Source organism: Triturus cristatus, chromosome 2_1, assembly GCF_964204655.1.
Source record: "Triturus cristatus chromosome 2_1, aTriCri1.1, whole genome shotgun sequence".
Lineage (NCBI taxonomy): Eukaryota > Metazoa > Chordata > Amphibia > Caudata > Salamandridae > Triturus > Triturus cristatus.
This window is the reverse complement of record NC_140581.1, coordinates 505,573,234-505,591,266: the sequence shown is the minus strand read 5'-3', so window position 1 is coordinate 505,591,266 and position 18,033 is coordinate 505,573,234. Positions and strand designations below refer to the sequence as shown.

Below are 18,033 nucleotides of genomic sequence, written 5' to 3'. Positions count from 1 at the left end.
GAGCACAAGCTACGGGTCTCTATTGAGAGCACACGTGAGGGGTCTTTATCTAACTTCTTCCTTGTTTTCAAAGATTCATATCGTCTAGAGCCCGTCTTTGATGACGTAGGTCCGCCAAAAACAAGGAAGTTATATATGCAGTGGCGCTATGGTACTCTTCCCCTTAGGGCATACACTGACCACTGGACTAAACTCCAGCTCACAGTTCAATGCCCAGCATGTGCATACCCGCGAGAGAATGATCTGCATATTATATTTTTCTGTCCAGCTTACCAAAGACCTCGGAATTACTGGCTTGTCCCTCTCCTCAAAAATTTGGGTTTTAGGAACTACCTTCCAGCATACAGAATTTTAAAGACAGATTCATCCGCCCTAATTGTATTTGCAGTTGCTAAATTCCTAATAGCAATGTGGTTTACCCGTAATCGTTGCACTAAGCCTAGCATGGTTATATGAATATTTTTGATGATTTTAACCAGATTGTTTATGACTTTCTTTTTATTCATCTAAATGTAATCATTTTATTGTGTAATTTATAAATTGTAATATTGTTGCATTCTTTTATGGTCCAAGTGTCCGAAATAAAGATTATGATGATGATGATGAGATATTAATTTTGAATCCCAACACTCTCTCACAGGCCTGTGGTTCTGTGTGCAGGACAGGTAACAACATCTCAGACTCCGAGATCATGACCTCATGAGAAAACATGGTTAGCTTAGATGTATTAGTATCTAGCTTGATGCCCTATATGAATCAAGTTGTCGATATTTGCTGTGCAAGTGGCTCTAATGAAATTACAAACAGTAAAGGAAAGGCTCGACAACACTGTTGTGTCCTCCAATTATTGTGTCCTGCTATGGATTTGAACCTTATTGGACAGCCTTCTGTTGACCGTAATCAGGCCTTGTGAGTTTAATAGCCTGCTAATATTCGTCTGAAGAACCTGAACCCAACCCCATCTTTTTTAGTTAATCTTCTAGGGAGGCCTAGTTCTTCCTTTCAAAAGTTTTTTCTGTGTCTAATGACTGTAGGATCACTCTACCATTGCCCTTTCTCGCTATGACTATTAGATGCAGAGCCTTCTTTGTTCCATCCCCTGCATTCCTTCCCAGTGTAAACCCTGCTTACATAAGGTGACCCTGCCATTCTCAACCAACAAGTAATTTATATGGCAAAAGTAACAGCAGACAGGATAAAGCAGAACTGGAAAGCACAGATGTAGGACTATGTTTTCTACAGAAGCTCCTGGTCAAAATAAACATTGCTTAGGGAGGAAAAGTAACTAGTATGATGCCTGCAGAATGCAAGTGGAGTAGCTTCAAACCTGTGAAAACGTTCTCAGAGTCTTTGTGCCGTAGGAAGGCATTTAAAGCTGGCTGCTATCCACTTTGTACTTTGTACAACATACTTCTAAATCTATTGTGATTGAAAGAAAGCAATTTAACTTAAGTGATTGACACAAATAAGAGGAGAAACGGAACTCCATGTCTACAATAATATAACTTTCCAAATCACCAGATGTTTTTAGGATTTAGGATGTTGCATAAGGCTCAAAAGGAAACCGATGGAAGCAAATCTGAAGGAAAACTGTCAAAAGGAGAGGTTAGGGTATGAGTTTTGTTAGACCTAGTGCTTTCCAGCTAACTTGGACGCATCGAAGCCAGTCAGAATCGACCGCTCTAGATAGCATGAATACGATACACATGTCCGATAAGCTGTGCTCAACCTTGGGTAGCTTGACTCCCCAGGGCCCAAGTGTAAAGTATCGACATAACACCACTCTCGCAACACAATGTGTATGCCACAAAAAAACTCCACATTGTATGTATAAAACACTATATGCCCTACTCAGAGGTAATCATCCTACACGACATTCCCCAATATCACATACCACAACAGTTACAATGGTCAAGCAATCACAGGTCTTTGACTACGCCTTGTGACCCAGCCCCTCAGTCACTCAACTACACCACCCAACGATACACGTTGTCCTTGCTGGCACCACCTAATACAGAGAGAAACAGATACTTAGTTTCGTCCAATTGGATTAGACTTCCAGGCTCCCAGCGGCACCTGTACGAGTGCGGAATCCCTATCCCCCCGTAGACAAATGGTTGTGACACAGGAAGCAGGCATACTTCCAAGTCTGGAAAATGATTCCCCTCAGGCGGAGGTGCGAGCTGCCGTAGATCCTGACAGCCAGCCATCGGTGTCCACAAGGAACAACGAAATCTCTCGGGCCCCGTCACGATGTTCTCCACAATAAAGTACCTTGTGGCGTGGGTCCAGGGAGAGGGAGCCACCGACCTCGGACGGAGGCCACTATGTCAGGCCTTGTCGTCCTCCCGATCTGTAGGTCTTAGACAGTCTCAACTCCCAGGTCAGGTCCCCGAACATCCATCGGACATCACACTCTCCTGAGTGCAAGCTAGCACTGGTCCACTGGTTGCAAGCACAGGTCCCTCTGACTCTGCAAGCTCCTCCCCGCACTCCTCGAACACCTCACGTCCCGGAACCTCAGGTGACTGCTGATCTTTGCAAGCACACTCCTCTGCACAGTGTGATGACGGCATACGTCAGGACAGTCCTAGTCCCAACCGACGATCACTTCCACCAGTTTCCGCCACACCTTGCCTGGTCCTTACGATCTCATAGAAACGGGGAGATTCTTTGTGCTTCTGGGATCTCGTGAACAGGAGGCCAGCCAACAGGCCCTTGGAGAGTACTTAGTGACCAGGGCCACGACAGTTGGCCCTTAGCTGCAGGACAACAACATCCAGGCAAAATCCACCAAGTGATAGTCCCTTTCCTGGAGCACGACAAGCTTCAGGCCTCCACAAGTCTGTGGATAATCCAGCTGCAGTCCCTCCTGCCCTAACAATTCCTCTTATTGATGTCCCAGCATTGAACCAGCATAGTAAGGTTCCAAATCCAAAAGCGTCTCTACTGTCCAAGGCCAGTGCCCCTGTAGTTATACCCACAATGCCTTTGATGAAACGATCAGTTCAAAAGCTCACCTTTGAAATGCACAGGCCTTATCTAAATTTTGTCCTTTCTGCTATCCTACCCCTGGGAGGTTTGATCACTATCTTTAGTGAAGCCAAGACTCTGCCCCTTGGAATGCAGGTGCCAATTCCAAACCCACGTAACCGTACCAGAATGGCCCCTCAGAGTCTGAGGTTTGCAGTTTCCCTTCAGCCTCAAGTTTATGGCCTTCTATCAGGAATGCACTGATGTATTTTTCACCCAGCACCCAGATGTGAATTGGAGACAGGCTGACAGGCACACAGAGCCACGAGCATCAAAATGCTCTCCTTAACAAAGAGACAGTTCCACATATGTAATGTCCGATCCACTCGCACAACCGGACAGGTTTCGCCATTACGAACTCATCGATATCAAACACTATACTGCTACTAGTCTGCCCATAGGAAATACTGCTCAATAGTATTTCCCTACATTCACCCATGCAAATCCAATGCAAGAAGCAGGCCCCGTCGTACCAGATACATCATCCGGTGCCATTCATGACCCTTGCATGTAAAGAACAAGAGCACACGCTCTACCTCTTCACAACACCGCTCCCTGCCACTAGGGAGAATTCCGCTATAGCAAGAGACATGCAGAGCCTTGGCACGTAGCTTTTTAAATGCCAAGCCGAGTAACAGTAACGTGCACACACAGGCCTCCCCAGAGTAAACCTGTGGCAAGATCAATGAGCTACCTCTGTGGATGGCACAACCAGAGCTGCAGGCCCAAGGAGGAACATTCGAAGTGCATGCCCTGGGTATATGTCTAACCCTAGACAATGGAATTATAGCTAACTTGAATCAGCCAATCATTGTATACAACAATCACCAGTATGTATATGACGAGCACAGCGCTTTGGCACTGAATGGCATTGTTGAACGCTCTTAAAGTCCAAAAACTAGCACTAGATCAGTGGAAAACTAGGAAGCAGAAAAGCAAAAAGATGAGGGAAAGCTCCCTAGAAAGGGCCATTTCCATCAAGTTTCATAAAGGGAATTCACAGCAATGAAGATTGTGACAGAGAGGAGACGTTCTTTAGTGGACATAGCAAAAGGTAATTCTGGGCAGAACTAGAAGATCTTAAGAATGAGAAGTTTTATGTAATAAAATTGCACGGGAGAAGACAGTGCTGGAAGATGGAGTGGAAAAAGAATTAGCAATATTTTGATACATACCGTTCATACTTTTCCCTCCAAGACTCTTCCAAGTTTTTTATTCTATTGCGTTCAAACTCTACTTGCCACTGTAGTGTGTTTATTTCCTGCAGAGAAACAAAACCTTGCTGTAAAGGAATAGAAGACTGAGGTTGTGTCTAACTGGATGATTACATATAAATAAAATGTAATTAGTGTAATATGATGCATGCAAGTTTTATGTTCAGGAATACTTAGATTACCTCTTGATATGAAGTCTGTTAACCATTTAGCGAGCAATTTAAAAAGGGCATTTTATCGCTAATCTGTTTTCATAGTCTGTGACACTATACCAACTGGGGCAATATGAAATAAAACAAAAAGATCCCCGTTATAGGATTCAGAATGAAAATACTGAATCGTGCGCAAAGAATTGAACAAAACATTCAAGCATTATTGTGCGATAGCCTTAGACTACTATTTAGGCATTGCTGGTCTGCGGGAGTGGCTGTTCTTATGTAGTTATTGATCATGACAATGACAAGTGGTCCGAAAGTGCAGGAGAGAGCTCTTTGGTCCTGTAGAGAAGAAAACTGGCACAATGTTATCCAGAAGTCTGTCCTCCTGTTTGTCCTACCTTTTATCTGCCTCACCTCTAAACCAGTCCCTCACTGTGGTATGTTCAGCATTTCACATCATTTGTTGGGAGAAGCAGAAGATTCCGTAATGGACACAATAGCAGAAATGTTTTACCTTGTGTTGGGAAGGATTGAGGTTTGAATGAAATGGGTGGTCCTTCTTAAGTACACATCAAGAGCCATGGCTGTGAGGGGGAAGGAAGTTTTCATAGCTCGTGCTTTATCTGTAAGGGGACAGATACTGCATGGAGAGCATTGTGCCCTGTGCACTGCTATGTAGATATTGACCACTTCCACTTTCAATGAGCCACCTGGTCAAATACAGCATTCTTTAATGGTTTACAACAAAAGTTATTGCAACTCTATATGTTACATGTTATAACCTAAATATGCAGCTGATCAACCAGAAAAAAAGATTCTGTAGTATCAGGATTTTTGTTCAGAGATTTGCACTGTTCTGTTATTCATTTGAAACATTTAGAGAAGAGGAATCCAGAAGTAGTTACACTTAATACAATGTGTTTACATATATAGTACAGCCAATGGAAAACAAGACAGCTTCATGTACATTTATGTTTAATATATCTGACAAATACTTAATAATACGCAATGTTAATTATACATACATTGTTTAGCGAAAATAATAGTACATAAATATTCACCTTTGAGATACTATAAAAGTTAAAAACACAGAATAAATTCCCCTGTGAACGCCCACACAACAATCAATTACACAGTTAATTACACATAACTGACCTATTTACAAGCTCCATGTTTGCCTGAGCCTTGATTCTCACACTCACCTTAGTGAGTCACAAATGTCTTAGTCTTACGTCAAAGGTATTTTAAAGAATCAGCAGAAGGAACAGGAATTGACCTGGGTGACTGTTCTAATAGATACGACTTTCAACTTCCAACAAAAAGACACCCAACAAACTATGCTGGACAGCAGTTAACTCTAAGCCCCATATTTATCTCAACCTACAATACAAGACCTTGCTTTTAAGACACTTTTGTCAGGCACCCACTGAAGCCTGTCTTGGAAAAGAGGCAAAGGTGCACTTGCCCATGTCTATGAAGGAGATGTCTGGGCACACCTGTGCCTCTAACTGCAGGGATGGGGATATGTTGGGAGTACGGCCACACCGACCACTATGTATATGGGTGGGTAGATCGATCTGAGTTACTGAGTCAGCAGATTTAGGGCCAATTCTGTTCCAGATGTTGCAGTTTCCTTGGTGAGCCCATGCGTTGATGAAGTTTGTCATAATCCAGATTTGCTGAGTATTTTACGTACTTTGAATACTTGTAGGGAAATTCCATATATTTATTTACTCTTGCAATTACCAAGGAGGTTTGATGCACTTTATCACTGTGGTCCTGCCGATTGTGTCACTTCAAGTGACAAGTATAGTTGCAGTTTGCTACTGAGCTCTAATAGTCTCATGATTTCAAGGTTTTTAGCCCAGTTTCTACCTATCTGGGATGGTGACTATAGTAAACACAGAGCTGCAGTTAAATCTCAATACTGAGAGTAAAAGAACAGACATGGTGACTTGCAAAGTTCTATATGAAGTTGTGTGAGATGGCACACAGACGTTTGCAAGGCACACTTCAGAATTACAGGGTGTATGAAAGACGGGTGATGCCTGTGTGAATTTTGTGAAGCGTCCAGATGAAAAGATGTGTGTAAGATGAAAAGATTAGGCTTTTAGGGTTAACTGGCTGCATATTATTGGAATAAAAGAGAGAGAGCAGATAAAAATCAATAGTTGATGGCCAATACATTATTAATCGGACCACGTTCAAATTTTGTTTCTTACACTGACTGGTGTTTAATGCAAATTGTTCTATTTATCGATTGCTTCAATTCTGGTTCAAATCGCAAGGTGAGGATCCAGGACTCTCCGGCCAGGCAACAGTCTCACCTCTCCATTCAGCAGAAAAGGAGCTTGATAACCTTTTTTTATTTACATAATGAAGAGGTTCTTAATAGAGATTTAGATTCAGAGCATCAGCATTTGGTAGAATTCAATAATTGGTACCAGCCCACCTTACCCGAGCTGTTAATAACTTATGTTATGTCACAACTGTAAAAATCTATCTGTACGGTTTCATTACAGATAATTTCTTTAAACAGTCCTTCAAAAACAGCGAACAAGGATTTTTAAAATATTACTTTTGGTTGTCACAGTGAACTAGCAACAACAAATATTTATTTTACTCACTTTAATTCTAACGTTGCCTTAACTGTAACCAATTAGCATAGTTGAGGCTTTGACATAACCATCATCTTTACCTTACGTTAAATATAACAGCCCTGAAACCTAAGACCAAAGTCTAATTGTTAAGCTAAACCTATCTGTAACCATAACCTTTACTCCAACCAAAACCATAATGAAACTATTGACATTATCTTAACCAAACATGGTAAGAAAAAATCATTGTTCTCAATGATTTAAAAAAAAAAAAAACAATCTGTGCAATTGAATTTAGAGGTTTTACTTTAAACTACTTTTCGTTCTTAGGGATTCTCTCTAATAGTTTTCGGCACTCTGGATTTTTGTGGTAATATATGACCTCTGCTAATGCATATATTACAGCTTAATCCTACGAATGCACTAAACAAATATGGGACACGGGCCATGTCATACAGCCGTCTAGCTGAGAAAGCAGAGTCCAGCCAATTCCACTTTATGGAACAGATTCATACAGACCGAGGATGACTACACTGTGCATGAAATACGTTGACCTTTTTATTATTTTTTTTTTTGCTGTACTATAAAGCATCTATGTTTTTGTTTTTTTACAAAACAAAGTATTTGAATGATAAAGCCTGGTGTAAGTCAGTGTAGCAAACCCTTATCTGTGCAATCCTTGTTTTGTTCTTGTCTACAACTTACAAAGGAATGCTATCTGTTTGACAGAAGTGCACTAGCTTTTTGGTAAAATTTTCTATGCCACTATTGCGCCAAGAAGAGATGTTTGGGCGTATTCGAGTATGAGCCTAGGAACAATGAAATGGCGAGGCATCAAATTCTTCCACAATTCACTTAAGCAGGAGTTCGGTATAAAATAAAGACTATGTACTGCTTATAGTTCTTATGAATGCTCTAGACTGGATCCAAACAGGTCAGCTGAGAAGTGATATGAAGGGTAAGTTGTTCTCTTCTTGCTTTTAACATGCGTAGGAATGTCAAGGGTGAAGTTGTGGAGTCAGGTATTTGCAAACTTAGGGTCATATTTACAATTTAGTGGAAGGGATACATTGTCACTAAAGTGACGACTATCTTGTCTGTTTTACTGCAGGTGCCATAAGATATAATGCACTTGTAATACGGCACCAACCAAACTCTAAATAAGGCCCATAGTCTGAGCTAGCCTGTCTACCTATTATAATGGGTCCTGAAACAAGTATGAGGGAAGGGAAGGTAGTTTTTTCCCATAACCATGGAGAACCACAAATTAAGGGGAGAGGAGTTTGCCTAACGGCTAGGGCGGTCGTCCTCGAATCTGGGTAACTGGGTTCGAGTATCGGCAACGACGCTGTACATCCTGTGATTCTGGGCAAATCACTTCATCTCCTGTGCCTAACCAAAAAAAGAAGGACTGTCTCCGCATGTAACGCAACTGGTGCTATGTAAAGCGCTCTGATACCCGATTCAGGTCAAGTTTGTGCTATATAAAACTCTGTTAAAAAAACTGCTTATTTTTTGTCACTTGCTATTTGCATAAAGATGTGGACTGATTAAGAAATATCTCTGTACACTATGTCTTGCACGGTAGGCACGCTAGCACTTAAGATCCATTTCCTAAATCGGTAAGAGTATAACTGGCAGTTTCAGTCTTGCAGGGTCTTTTATGCAAGACAAAACATTTACGGATAAGATTGTCTGTGTTACACAAAAGGTCCTGCAAGAATGAAATTGCTAAATAAAAAAATAAAAAATATCCACACAGCGCAAAGACAACTTGCCTCTTTGTATTCACAGCTTTCCAACTTAAAACACACAGAAAAGGGAATTTGAAAACGTACCTTTTCTATGGCTCTTCTTTCGTCTTCAGTTTTCTGGAACATACATTTTGTATGGCTTGTGGCTTTATCAAACATTGCCTGTAAATAGTGAACGCCACTGTTAGTATATTTTTTCATTAAGGGCAACATTACAATTAATAAAAAGTAGCTTTTGAAATCACAGTGCTTCAATTGGAAACAGCAGCAACGTCACATCTTAAAAATGCAGCTAACACATTTCGAGTCCATGAGCCTGTCTTGCAGTTAAGTGCCTAAGTGACCATGAGCTCGGTGAGCATAACGAAGACCCTTTGATGATAGAGACTTTGCAACATAATTCAGCCTCCACCATGAATATCCATCACTTAAGGGACTATTCAGAACAACCACCCACCATGATGCACAAACATGTGTCACCTAAACTCGCTGGGGCAAATCTGAGAAATGACAGGGGGATATCCAATGTGAGGAACTTGTAGCTAAATATCCAGCTTCGACCTCCAAAAGCATCATTCCCCACCTGTAGCTTTTTTCCTCATGGCAAGTTATCTACGATGATGCTTCTACGCTGATGCTTCTACTAGGTACTTTTTGACAGTAGGCTCCAATTCAAGTCAGTGTAGTTCACACGTGGCCCAGCCTGCCCACCCAACCCAATCCAGACAAAAAAGGCTGGATGGTCTTTGAGAAGATATCTCTATTATTCCACAGGATTTTGTAAGCTTTTCTTGGAACAGTTTATAAATAAAAGCCCCATTGACTGTAATTGATGCTTTCTTCTTGTTTTTTCACTTTTTTACTGCTTTCCATCCCATTAGCGACCCTATTTGTAAATACTCTTGCTGCAAGTCATATTTGTACAGAAGGGGGGTTGGGCACATATACCTGTAAAACAAGACATCTGTGCCTCCCATAAAACAGTCTCCCTATATGGTCTCTTTCAGTACATGTGCCCATCAATGATTCAGTCAGCGAGGCACACCTGCAAGAGAGGGCGGAATACAAACTGTTGCCAGGGCAACAGACCAAATAAAGAAGTTCTGTAGGCAAACAAGTGGTCAAGAGCACTGCTTTTGGTGCACAAGTTAAACAATCATCCTTGCTGCCACTACTATATATCCGACCAACGAACAAGGTGCCGCAATAGTCCATTTAGTAAATAAAGACAAAAATGCCTCAAAACCTCTAACCTTAGCATACACACATTGCCTCTGAATCCCCTTCCTGCCTGTCTGGGCCCCCCTCAAAGATCTCCAGTACCTTTTCAATGTAAGTCTGAAGTGCACAGAAGCCTGCCAGCTGTGTAAGGCCAATCACATCTCGTAAGATCAGCCCCCACTTGCATTGCCAATCCTAAACCCAATAACCACACTGGCACCCAAAAAATACCGCTGCACCAAAACACTGACTCCCATAAAATAAGACTCAAATAAGCAGAAAACTGTCATCCACAGATGCACCTGAACAGATACAGAGGATTTAGCCAGATGATTCATATATCTCTTACCAGTTTATACCATCAACAGTGTGGTCCCTGTTCATAAAACAAACCATCCCCTAGTACCAGACAGAATAAAGATACACAGGCAAACTTCCTGTTCCATGCGTTAGATATAGTAAGGGACTTAACATACTTCACGTGTTGAATGCAAGTGTCTCCTTTCGGGTTTGTTGGACAAGAAGACCCCGCATTGTGCATATTCCCAAAGAACAACGCACGCAATATGGTTGGGTGTCAGGGTCAAGAAGAATATAAACAACCTCTGTTGCAGTAGGACTTAATATACAGAAAATATAGCCATGGCTGTGCAGAAAAACTGGTAAGTTCAAACATTTGGGACACAAATCTTTATTTTACCCCTATTCTCACAGCCTAAGTCGCTCACACACACTTGTTAGGTAACCTTTCCTCTTCTGCTCTGTCCTCGTCAGCAGCACATCAACCCTCCACAAATGTCAAAGCTCTGAACTAGCAAACGTGGGAGGCTTGACTCAAGCCTGTAGAGTAGCTGATATATCTTCGGACATTACACCATGCCAGGGCTTTTTAGTTTTTTTCTTATTTTTTCCTTCGTATTCACTCAAAATATCTTTTAGCAGACACGTTTTTCTTCTCAAATATGGGGAAGTCAAACCCTTCGTCGTGTACTATGAGTTCTCATAAGATCATCTACAGCATGGAATTTAAGAGCTCCCCTCCAATGGGACTCCCAACACTCGAAGTTGAGTTCCTCGTTGTGTGTTGTCTAAGATCTTAGTTTTATTCCAGGCTTACCAACCCTACGACAGCACAATATTTAACCTTCACCATTTCTGATAAAGGAGATTCTGTCACACCATCACTTCCTCTCCACAGCTTAAATGGCAGCCTAAACTTTGTCAGATGTCTGCTCAAAATTTTCATGGAATGCAGAAGGATCGTTTCACTTCCAAAAATATCAGTATCTACCTTAAGGGACTTGGCTCACTTGTGCTAACCTTGTTCTTTGCTGTAGCTTTGGAGGAGTGAAAAAATCCCAATCTCACTTGCTCCTCTTGTCAGCTATTTCATTGTCAGGACCCAACAGGGCTTCAAAATACTGTCAGTCTGACAGCTAGCACGAATCGCCTCTATTTGGAGGCGTGGAAGGTGACATATACATGTGCTTTAAAACAGTTCACCTGTGCGTTGTCCATTCCCACGGCACCACAATTTGGTGTGGGCCTATGACTTAGATAAGAGCCGGAGGAGGGTCCAATGATCCAAAAGTGCTTACTTGCAGACCTGTACCTACAGCCTCTCAATATGCTCCTCCGCACCCTCGCCATGCCGGGTAGCCTATAAATCAAAATGAGGTCCCAGGGCCCACCACCACGTTACATGATTAGAAGGCCACTTTGAAAGTGTATCACAATAAGGATGGAGGGGTACTCTCTGCGGGCCACTAGGGTGGCCCATAGAGGATTTTGTAGCACATTGACGTCTCTGGATGCTTAAAGAAAGAAGCTAATACAGCACACCCTAATAGTTGCAGAAAATTCAAAAAGAATGTATTGGACCTTTGTTCATTATAACATGGAAAAGTCAATCCCTATAGTCACAAGGCGAGTATACTATATTCCAATCCTGTACAGGGTTTAAGAGGTAATCCACGAACACCTTCTGTTAAAAAATTATTTTTATTGATGATAGAGAAATTCCAGCAAATAGGTGAGATGCTTGTCTTCACGTTCTTGGCTCCCTATCTATTTCAGTTCCTTTGGCACTCTAGCAGAAGGTAAAAGAGCAGAGCTCTCGCAAGATCCCCAAAAAGATGTAGTTAGATTTCCTAACCCTAGCTGGCTCCGCCCCAGAATAGTGGATTTAAATATGGGAAAGAAAGGTAAGCTCCTCTCATAGAGTTTCTTGCTTACAACGCCTATTGGGTATTCAGGAAGTGACTGAATTCCCCAGAAGGGGATTTGGTCCGGTCTCTGGCCTGCCACCTTTATTTTGAGACCCCTCCCTTCTTTCCATGACTGGCTATACTGTAAGGGTAGATTACTCAGTGTCCAGATTTCAATATGGCTGTCTGAGAAGGAAGTCGGGAAACAACGTGACCCAGCTAATACTGCCAGTGCTGATACAGGAGTTCACAACAATACCTCACTGGCAAATTGACTTGTTGGGATGGTTACATGCAATAAATATATGGACTCAGTGAGTCTCAAAAAACACTGTTAGGCTGGGGTTCTCCTTTAGTTAGACAAGGAAACATGACAGTCCTAAACCTATTACGGGTAGTGAAATTGTCAATATTATGGTTGAGTGTGGGGATGTCTTCTCTTTAGTCCTTCGTAGTTCACCTAAATCTTTGGTTCTATGCCCTCTAGCTGACCAGTACATGGCATGTGACAATGGCAGAGGAGCACTGTTAGAGATGTATGGTCATCTTGGTGGCCAATAACACACCCCTGTGGCTGCCAGGCCTTAGTGGTGAGTAGCATTACACCGTCTAACTATGTGTCTGGAATCAGCAATAACCCTCAGTCATCTCCTCCACACGAACAGCCTCAGAGAATCCACAAGTGGTACTACAAGCAAACTCTCCATTATCGTCATGACAAACTGAAACACCATCATTTAAGAGGCGGATTCTCCATTAATGGTCTCCTTTTAACCTCTATGTTCTAGACCTACGCAACTTTTATTATTAGAGCCTCAATGACATACTAGTCAGTCAACCGCTCTACTTGATCAATGCTTTGTTTCCATCCCCTCATCCTTCTGTGTCTTGGACAAGAAGGGTTTGTCTGCATAGACCTTTAGACAAGCACAAGAGCAGTGAACATTGATAAGAACAGGCTACAGGATGGGAGAAAGTGTGCTAACTAAAAGATTTCAATGGAGTTTACTCTGAGGACAGAGAGTTGGCTAGTGGGGTGCCAAACAGATCAGACATTAGGGAAAAAGAAAGGTATGCCATTTTTAGAGATGCCACAAGTTGGCACCTCAGAAAGAGAAGAACTATTGAGCAGGAAAAATTATTACCCATTCAGACAGGTTGCAACTGTAATTGGGTGCAGTCCAGGCCACACTCATGCATTTTAGGCATAGGGGGCAGTAAGTGATGGAAAAGAAGACAATGGAAGTGACTGAACAGAAAACAGAAGATTAGTCCTACCCACATCAACTGTACTCATTTTAATAAACCTTGCATGAGTGAAAGGCAGATGGATCATTGTGATTCAAACCTGTGAGACCAGGGTGTCAAACACAAGTTCACAGAGTGAGTGCATTTGTTCACTAAACCACCAGAACCTACATTAAAGTGTGGCACCCAAATGGAAAGATAAGAGGGGACAGTAGATCTCTCCTATGTCACGTCTAGACACCTTCTATCTTAGTTCACTGTGGCAACTTCCACATGATTTTCAGTCTTTCTCGAAAGAAGATGGATTGTGTGATAGACCAAATAGCGCTTCCTAAGCCTCAGCATTTGTGAACATCTGATATTTCTAAAAAGCAATTTGTGATAAATAGATCATAAAATATAAAAGGCTGTGTCCATCAGAGCTCAGCATGAATGAAAAACTGACTGTTTGTGGAGAACTTTGGGAACATGCAAAAAATAATCTTACCAGGCCTTGCAAGATTTTAAGGGCTTCATCCTTTCCTTCCATTTGTCTCTGAGTGGCTTCAAGCTCAGTTCGTAAAACATCGACTTCCTTTACGTAAAGCAAAAAGAGAAATGGATATTTTGGCAAATCTGGTAGATTTTACTGCAATAATAAATGTGACATGTTAAAAACACTCATTAGATCTCGGTTAACAGGCAACTCTCCCAACCTATCCACCTGGCAAGAAGCACTAGACAGAGCTGCCCGCTCTCACCTCTGCTTTTTGCCCTGGCGGTTGAACCACTGGCATTAGCTATTCGCTGGCCGAAAACCACCGTGGGCATCCCTTTTCGTGGACGCAAGCACAAAATTGCTCTTTCTGCTGATGACCTATTGCTTATTCTAACCCAACCTGAATCTTCCCTCCTAGCTTTAGTGAACTCCCTCACATCCTTTCAGAAAGTCTCTGGTTTTAAAATGAACAAGGACAAAATCCAGACACTGAATTTGACAATTTCTCAACAGGATCTAGTCAATTTGCAGTCCCTCGCCCTCTTTCAGTGGGCACCGCGCTCACTCCGATATCTGAGCTTGAATTTAACCCCATCCTTGATAGCCTGGACTCATACTATTTGGTCGAATATTGGAGGTCAATTCTAAAGGACCTACGCAGATGGAAACCGCTTCAGGTGTCTTGGTTAGGCCGTCTTAACGTGGTTAAAATGTCCATCTTACCGAAAATCCTTTACCTATTTCAGACACCGCCCACCCTCATCCCCAAAGATGCAATCCTCCACCTCCAACGCAACCTACATATCTTTATCTGGGGCGGAAAACGCCCAAGATTTTCTAACACAATCCTCATGCTCACCAGAGATGGGGGAGCGGGGGATTTGTCATGTTCCACCCTCCTTGAATACTATTGGATGGTACACTTACGCTATATATCGGAATGGGTTGTCCACAAAATCGAAAAACACTGATCCATACAGACCGTGCTCCTACTAAGATGTTTCTCAAGATCTGAGATAGGATAGCAACTAAAAGGGGTCTTACTACGTTCTCATCTCCGAATACACCCTTGACCCACAACCCAGACTTTCCCCCGGCTTTATAACCTCACTCCTTCCCTGCCTGGAGAGAGGGAGACTGCCACACATTCCAGGCCCTTTTTATAGGGGCTTTGGTTAAGATTTTTCTTCAATGCAAAGAGGACTTTACACTCCCCAAAGCTGTCCGACAGCAGTATTACCAATTGCGGCACTGGATTCTTTGACCTTTCAATTCACAAGGGGCCACACGACAACACAGCACCCTTTGAAATGCTGTTTAGATGTTTTGATGGGACATGAGGCCTGATTTTGCACACCTATCAGGTACTTCAACACTCAACCCCTGTGCATCCACACAACTACAAGCCACAATGGCATTTTGACTCTACAGAAGGAATTTCCCAGAAACAATGGGAGCATCTTTGGTGTGACATCCCCAAGATATACAGTAGAATTTCTTAGTGCGCAACAGCCTACAAATTAATGATTAGGTGGTATTATACCCCGATGCACCTACGGAGAATGTTTCCCACTTCCTCACCTCACTGCTGGCAATGCCAATCATCATCTGGTGAATTCTTTCTTATCTGGCGGTCCTGTCCCTTACTTACACTATATTGGAATGAGGTCTTGAATCATATTAAAGGAGTTGTAGGCTTCCCTATCCCGAACTTCTATAATACTATCATACTGGGCATACACCCTCTAACAATGACAGCAATGTTGCATTCAAATTTGTACCTTATAGCCCCAATGTTAGGTGTGGCCAAACAATTACTTGCACTCCACTGGAAGAAACCCTTTGCTCCACCAATCGTATAGTGGTTTACACACCTTTGGCACATCATGGCCATGGAGCTCTTATCCCACAGGGTAGCTCATACTGAGAACACATTTGCGCACAACTGACAGCTCCTAATAGATTATTTTTTCAGAATGAAACACTCTTGCTTCATACCTCCCTGGCTTAGAGCTCTTCAATTGTTCGAGCATACCTCCCCTGGGAATTAAGGTCTAATCCCATAGAGTGGGGGAGGGGGAAGAGGGGGGGGGGTGGATTCTTTCCCGTACTCTCATCGTCACCCTTTACCCAGATCCTTATATATAATCTCCAAAGTTTTCTCCCAAGGTATCCTGACACCGATATCTTTCCTTGGACCAAACATACTTTAAATTGCTGTAACCTCAACCTATGTTTGATTTTCTAATCTGTTGTATTTTTCTTTCCTTTTTATTCTGGGTTTGTTATTCTTTATAACAAGTGTGAATTCTGTCACACCCTTGTTTGCGATATTGCTCTGTTGCTTTGCTGATCCAACGCCTAAAAGACTTCATGGCTACGCATTTTATACAGCTTTGTTTAAGGTCTATTAACACCTATACTTCTGTTGCCTTGATTTTATAGATACTATTACAATCTGCAGATGTTGGATGTCCTATTTACGTTGATGACTGCAATGTGTGTGTATGTTTCCTAGACTATTTTCAATAAAAAGATTTGAAGTAAAAAAGCACTCATACCAGAACAAATCTACATTGCTTCAGCTACAAGCAATGATGTAGTCATCCAAATGGACAGTGGTACATTTTGGCAGAAAACTGTCTATGCACAGCCAAAGGGTATTAAATGTATGACTTAGATATTTGTTTCAAACATGTAAGAACATTGGATCCTCGCATCTACATGCCAAGCAGGTGGAACAGTAAATAGAGGAACAGAAACCCCTAGCATTGCATTTTGAGCCAAATATGTCACCTGGGTTTCTAGCTACTCATAAACACCACCAACCAGAAATTCTGTCGCACACTGGACTTGGCACCACCTACAATCTGAAGAATAACAACTTGGAACCCAACACAGCTCAGATTCTGAGATGTTGTACCAGATGTATGCCTCAGCGGAAATAAAGTCAACCCTGATCAACTGTGTGCAACAGTACAGTAACTCTTTACAACTTCACCCCATACCCCTGGATACAATTGGAAAAATAAAAAAAGTTACTAAAGTGAACAACCAACTGTCTGACTAGAAAGTAGGAACCATGAAGCCCAAAGTAATCTGGAATGGAAATGGAAATAATCCAAACTTGACACTAATAGGGTATGAGGTAAGATTTACTAGAGAATATATCACAATGCTGTTAGATGGGCAAAAAAGCTATACTATACGTACCAGATCATACCACAACACTACTATGTACCCAAGTGACTGACTGTTCACAACCAACGAATAGATATATAGATCCTGAAAAATGTCCCTGCTTCAGCCTTACACTGAGACGTCCCCCTGAACTTTTTCCTTGTGAGAGAGAAAAAAAATCTGAGCCACATTCATCATCAACCCAGAACCACCTTCCTTCCTTCATGCAAGTACCCATTCTGCACACATGCTTTTCATCTTTACATTAATGCCCCCTATCCAGATAAGGAATACTGCTTCTGGAATAAAAACAATAACCTGTTAGACCCAGTATTTTCCGGGTGGCTGGGACGCATCGAAGCCAGTCGGTATCCACCACTCTAGATAGGAAGAGTACGTTACACGTGTCCGATAACCTGTGCTCACCCTTGGTTAGGTTGGAACTGAGCAGGCAGGCTTGCCCTCAGGGCCCAAGGGTAAAGTATTGGCAAAACACCACCCTTGCAACACACTGCATACGCCACAAAAAGACTCCACACCGTATGCATAAAACACTGGTCTTTGTATACACACTGAAATCAAACAGGTATACGCATTGTATATACACTTTGCAGTTATATGCAATTGTCGAACTTTCCATTAGCAGCTGAACGGCATGAACATATATGCTGTAATCAGAGATATTCATCCAATACGACATTCCCCAGAATTGCATACCCCCAACATTTGCAATGGTGAAGCAATCACAGGTCTCTGACTACGCCCCATGACCCAGCCCCTCACTCAATCAACTAAACCATCCAACGATACACGCTTCCCCTGCTGGGTCCACGTTGACTAGATTGTCGGAACCACCTAAAACGAAAGTAACGGTTACTTACTTTCTGATTATCTGATTATCCTGATTAGCTCTCTAGGCCCCCGGAGGCTCCTGCGATCGCAA

The 18,033-nt window shown here is 42.2% G+C and overlaps 1 protein-coding gene across 2 annotated transcripts in view; it reads right to left on the bottom strand.

Moving 5' to 3' along the window:
- Positions 1-18,033, bottom strand: part of CCDC125 (coiled-coil domain containing 125) — a 413,732-nt gene that overhangs the window by 182,182 nt on the left and 213,517 nt on the right. For both annotated transcript variants that reach the window (XM_085632389.1, XM_085632387.1), the window contains exons 4-6: positions 13,920-14,006; positions 8,841-8,918; positions 4,209-4,294 (exon numbers count right to left, since the gene is read on the bottom strand). In XM_085632389.1, the coding sequence (XP_085488515.1) occupies positions 4,209-4,294; positions 8,841-8,918; positions 13,920-14,006 (251 nt within the window). The remainder of the gene's footprint in view (positions 1-4,208; positions 4,295-8,840; positions 8,919-13,919; positions 14,007-18,033) is intronic.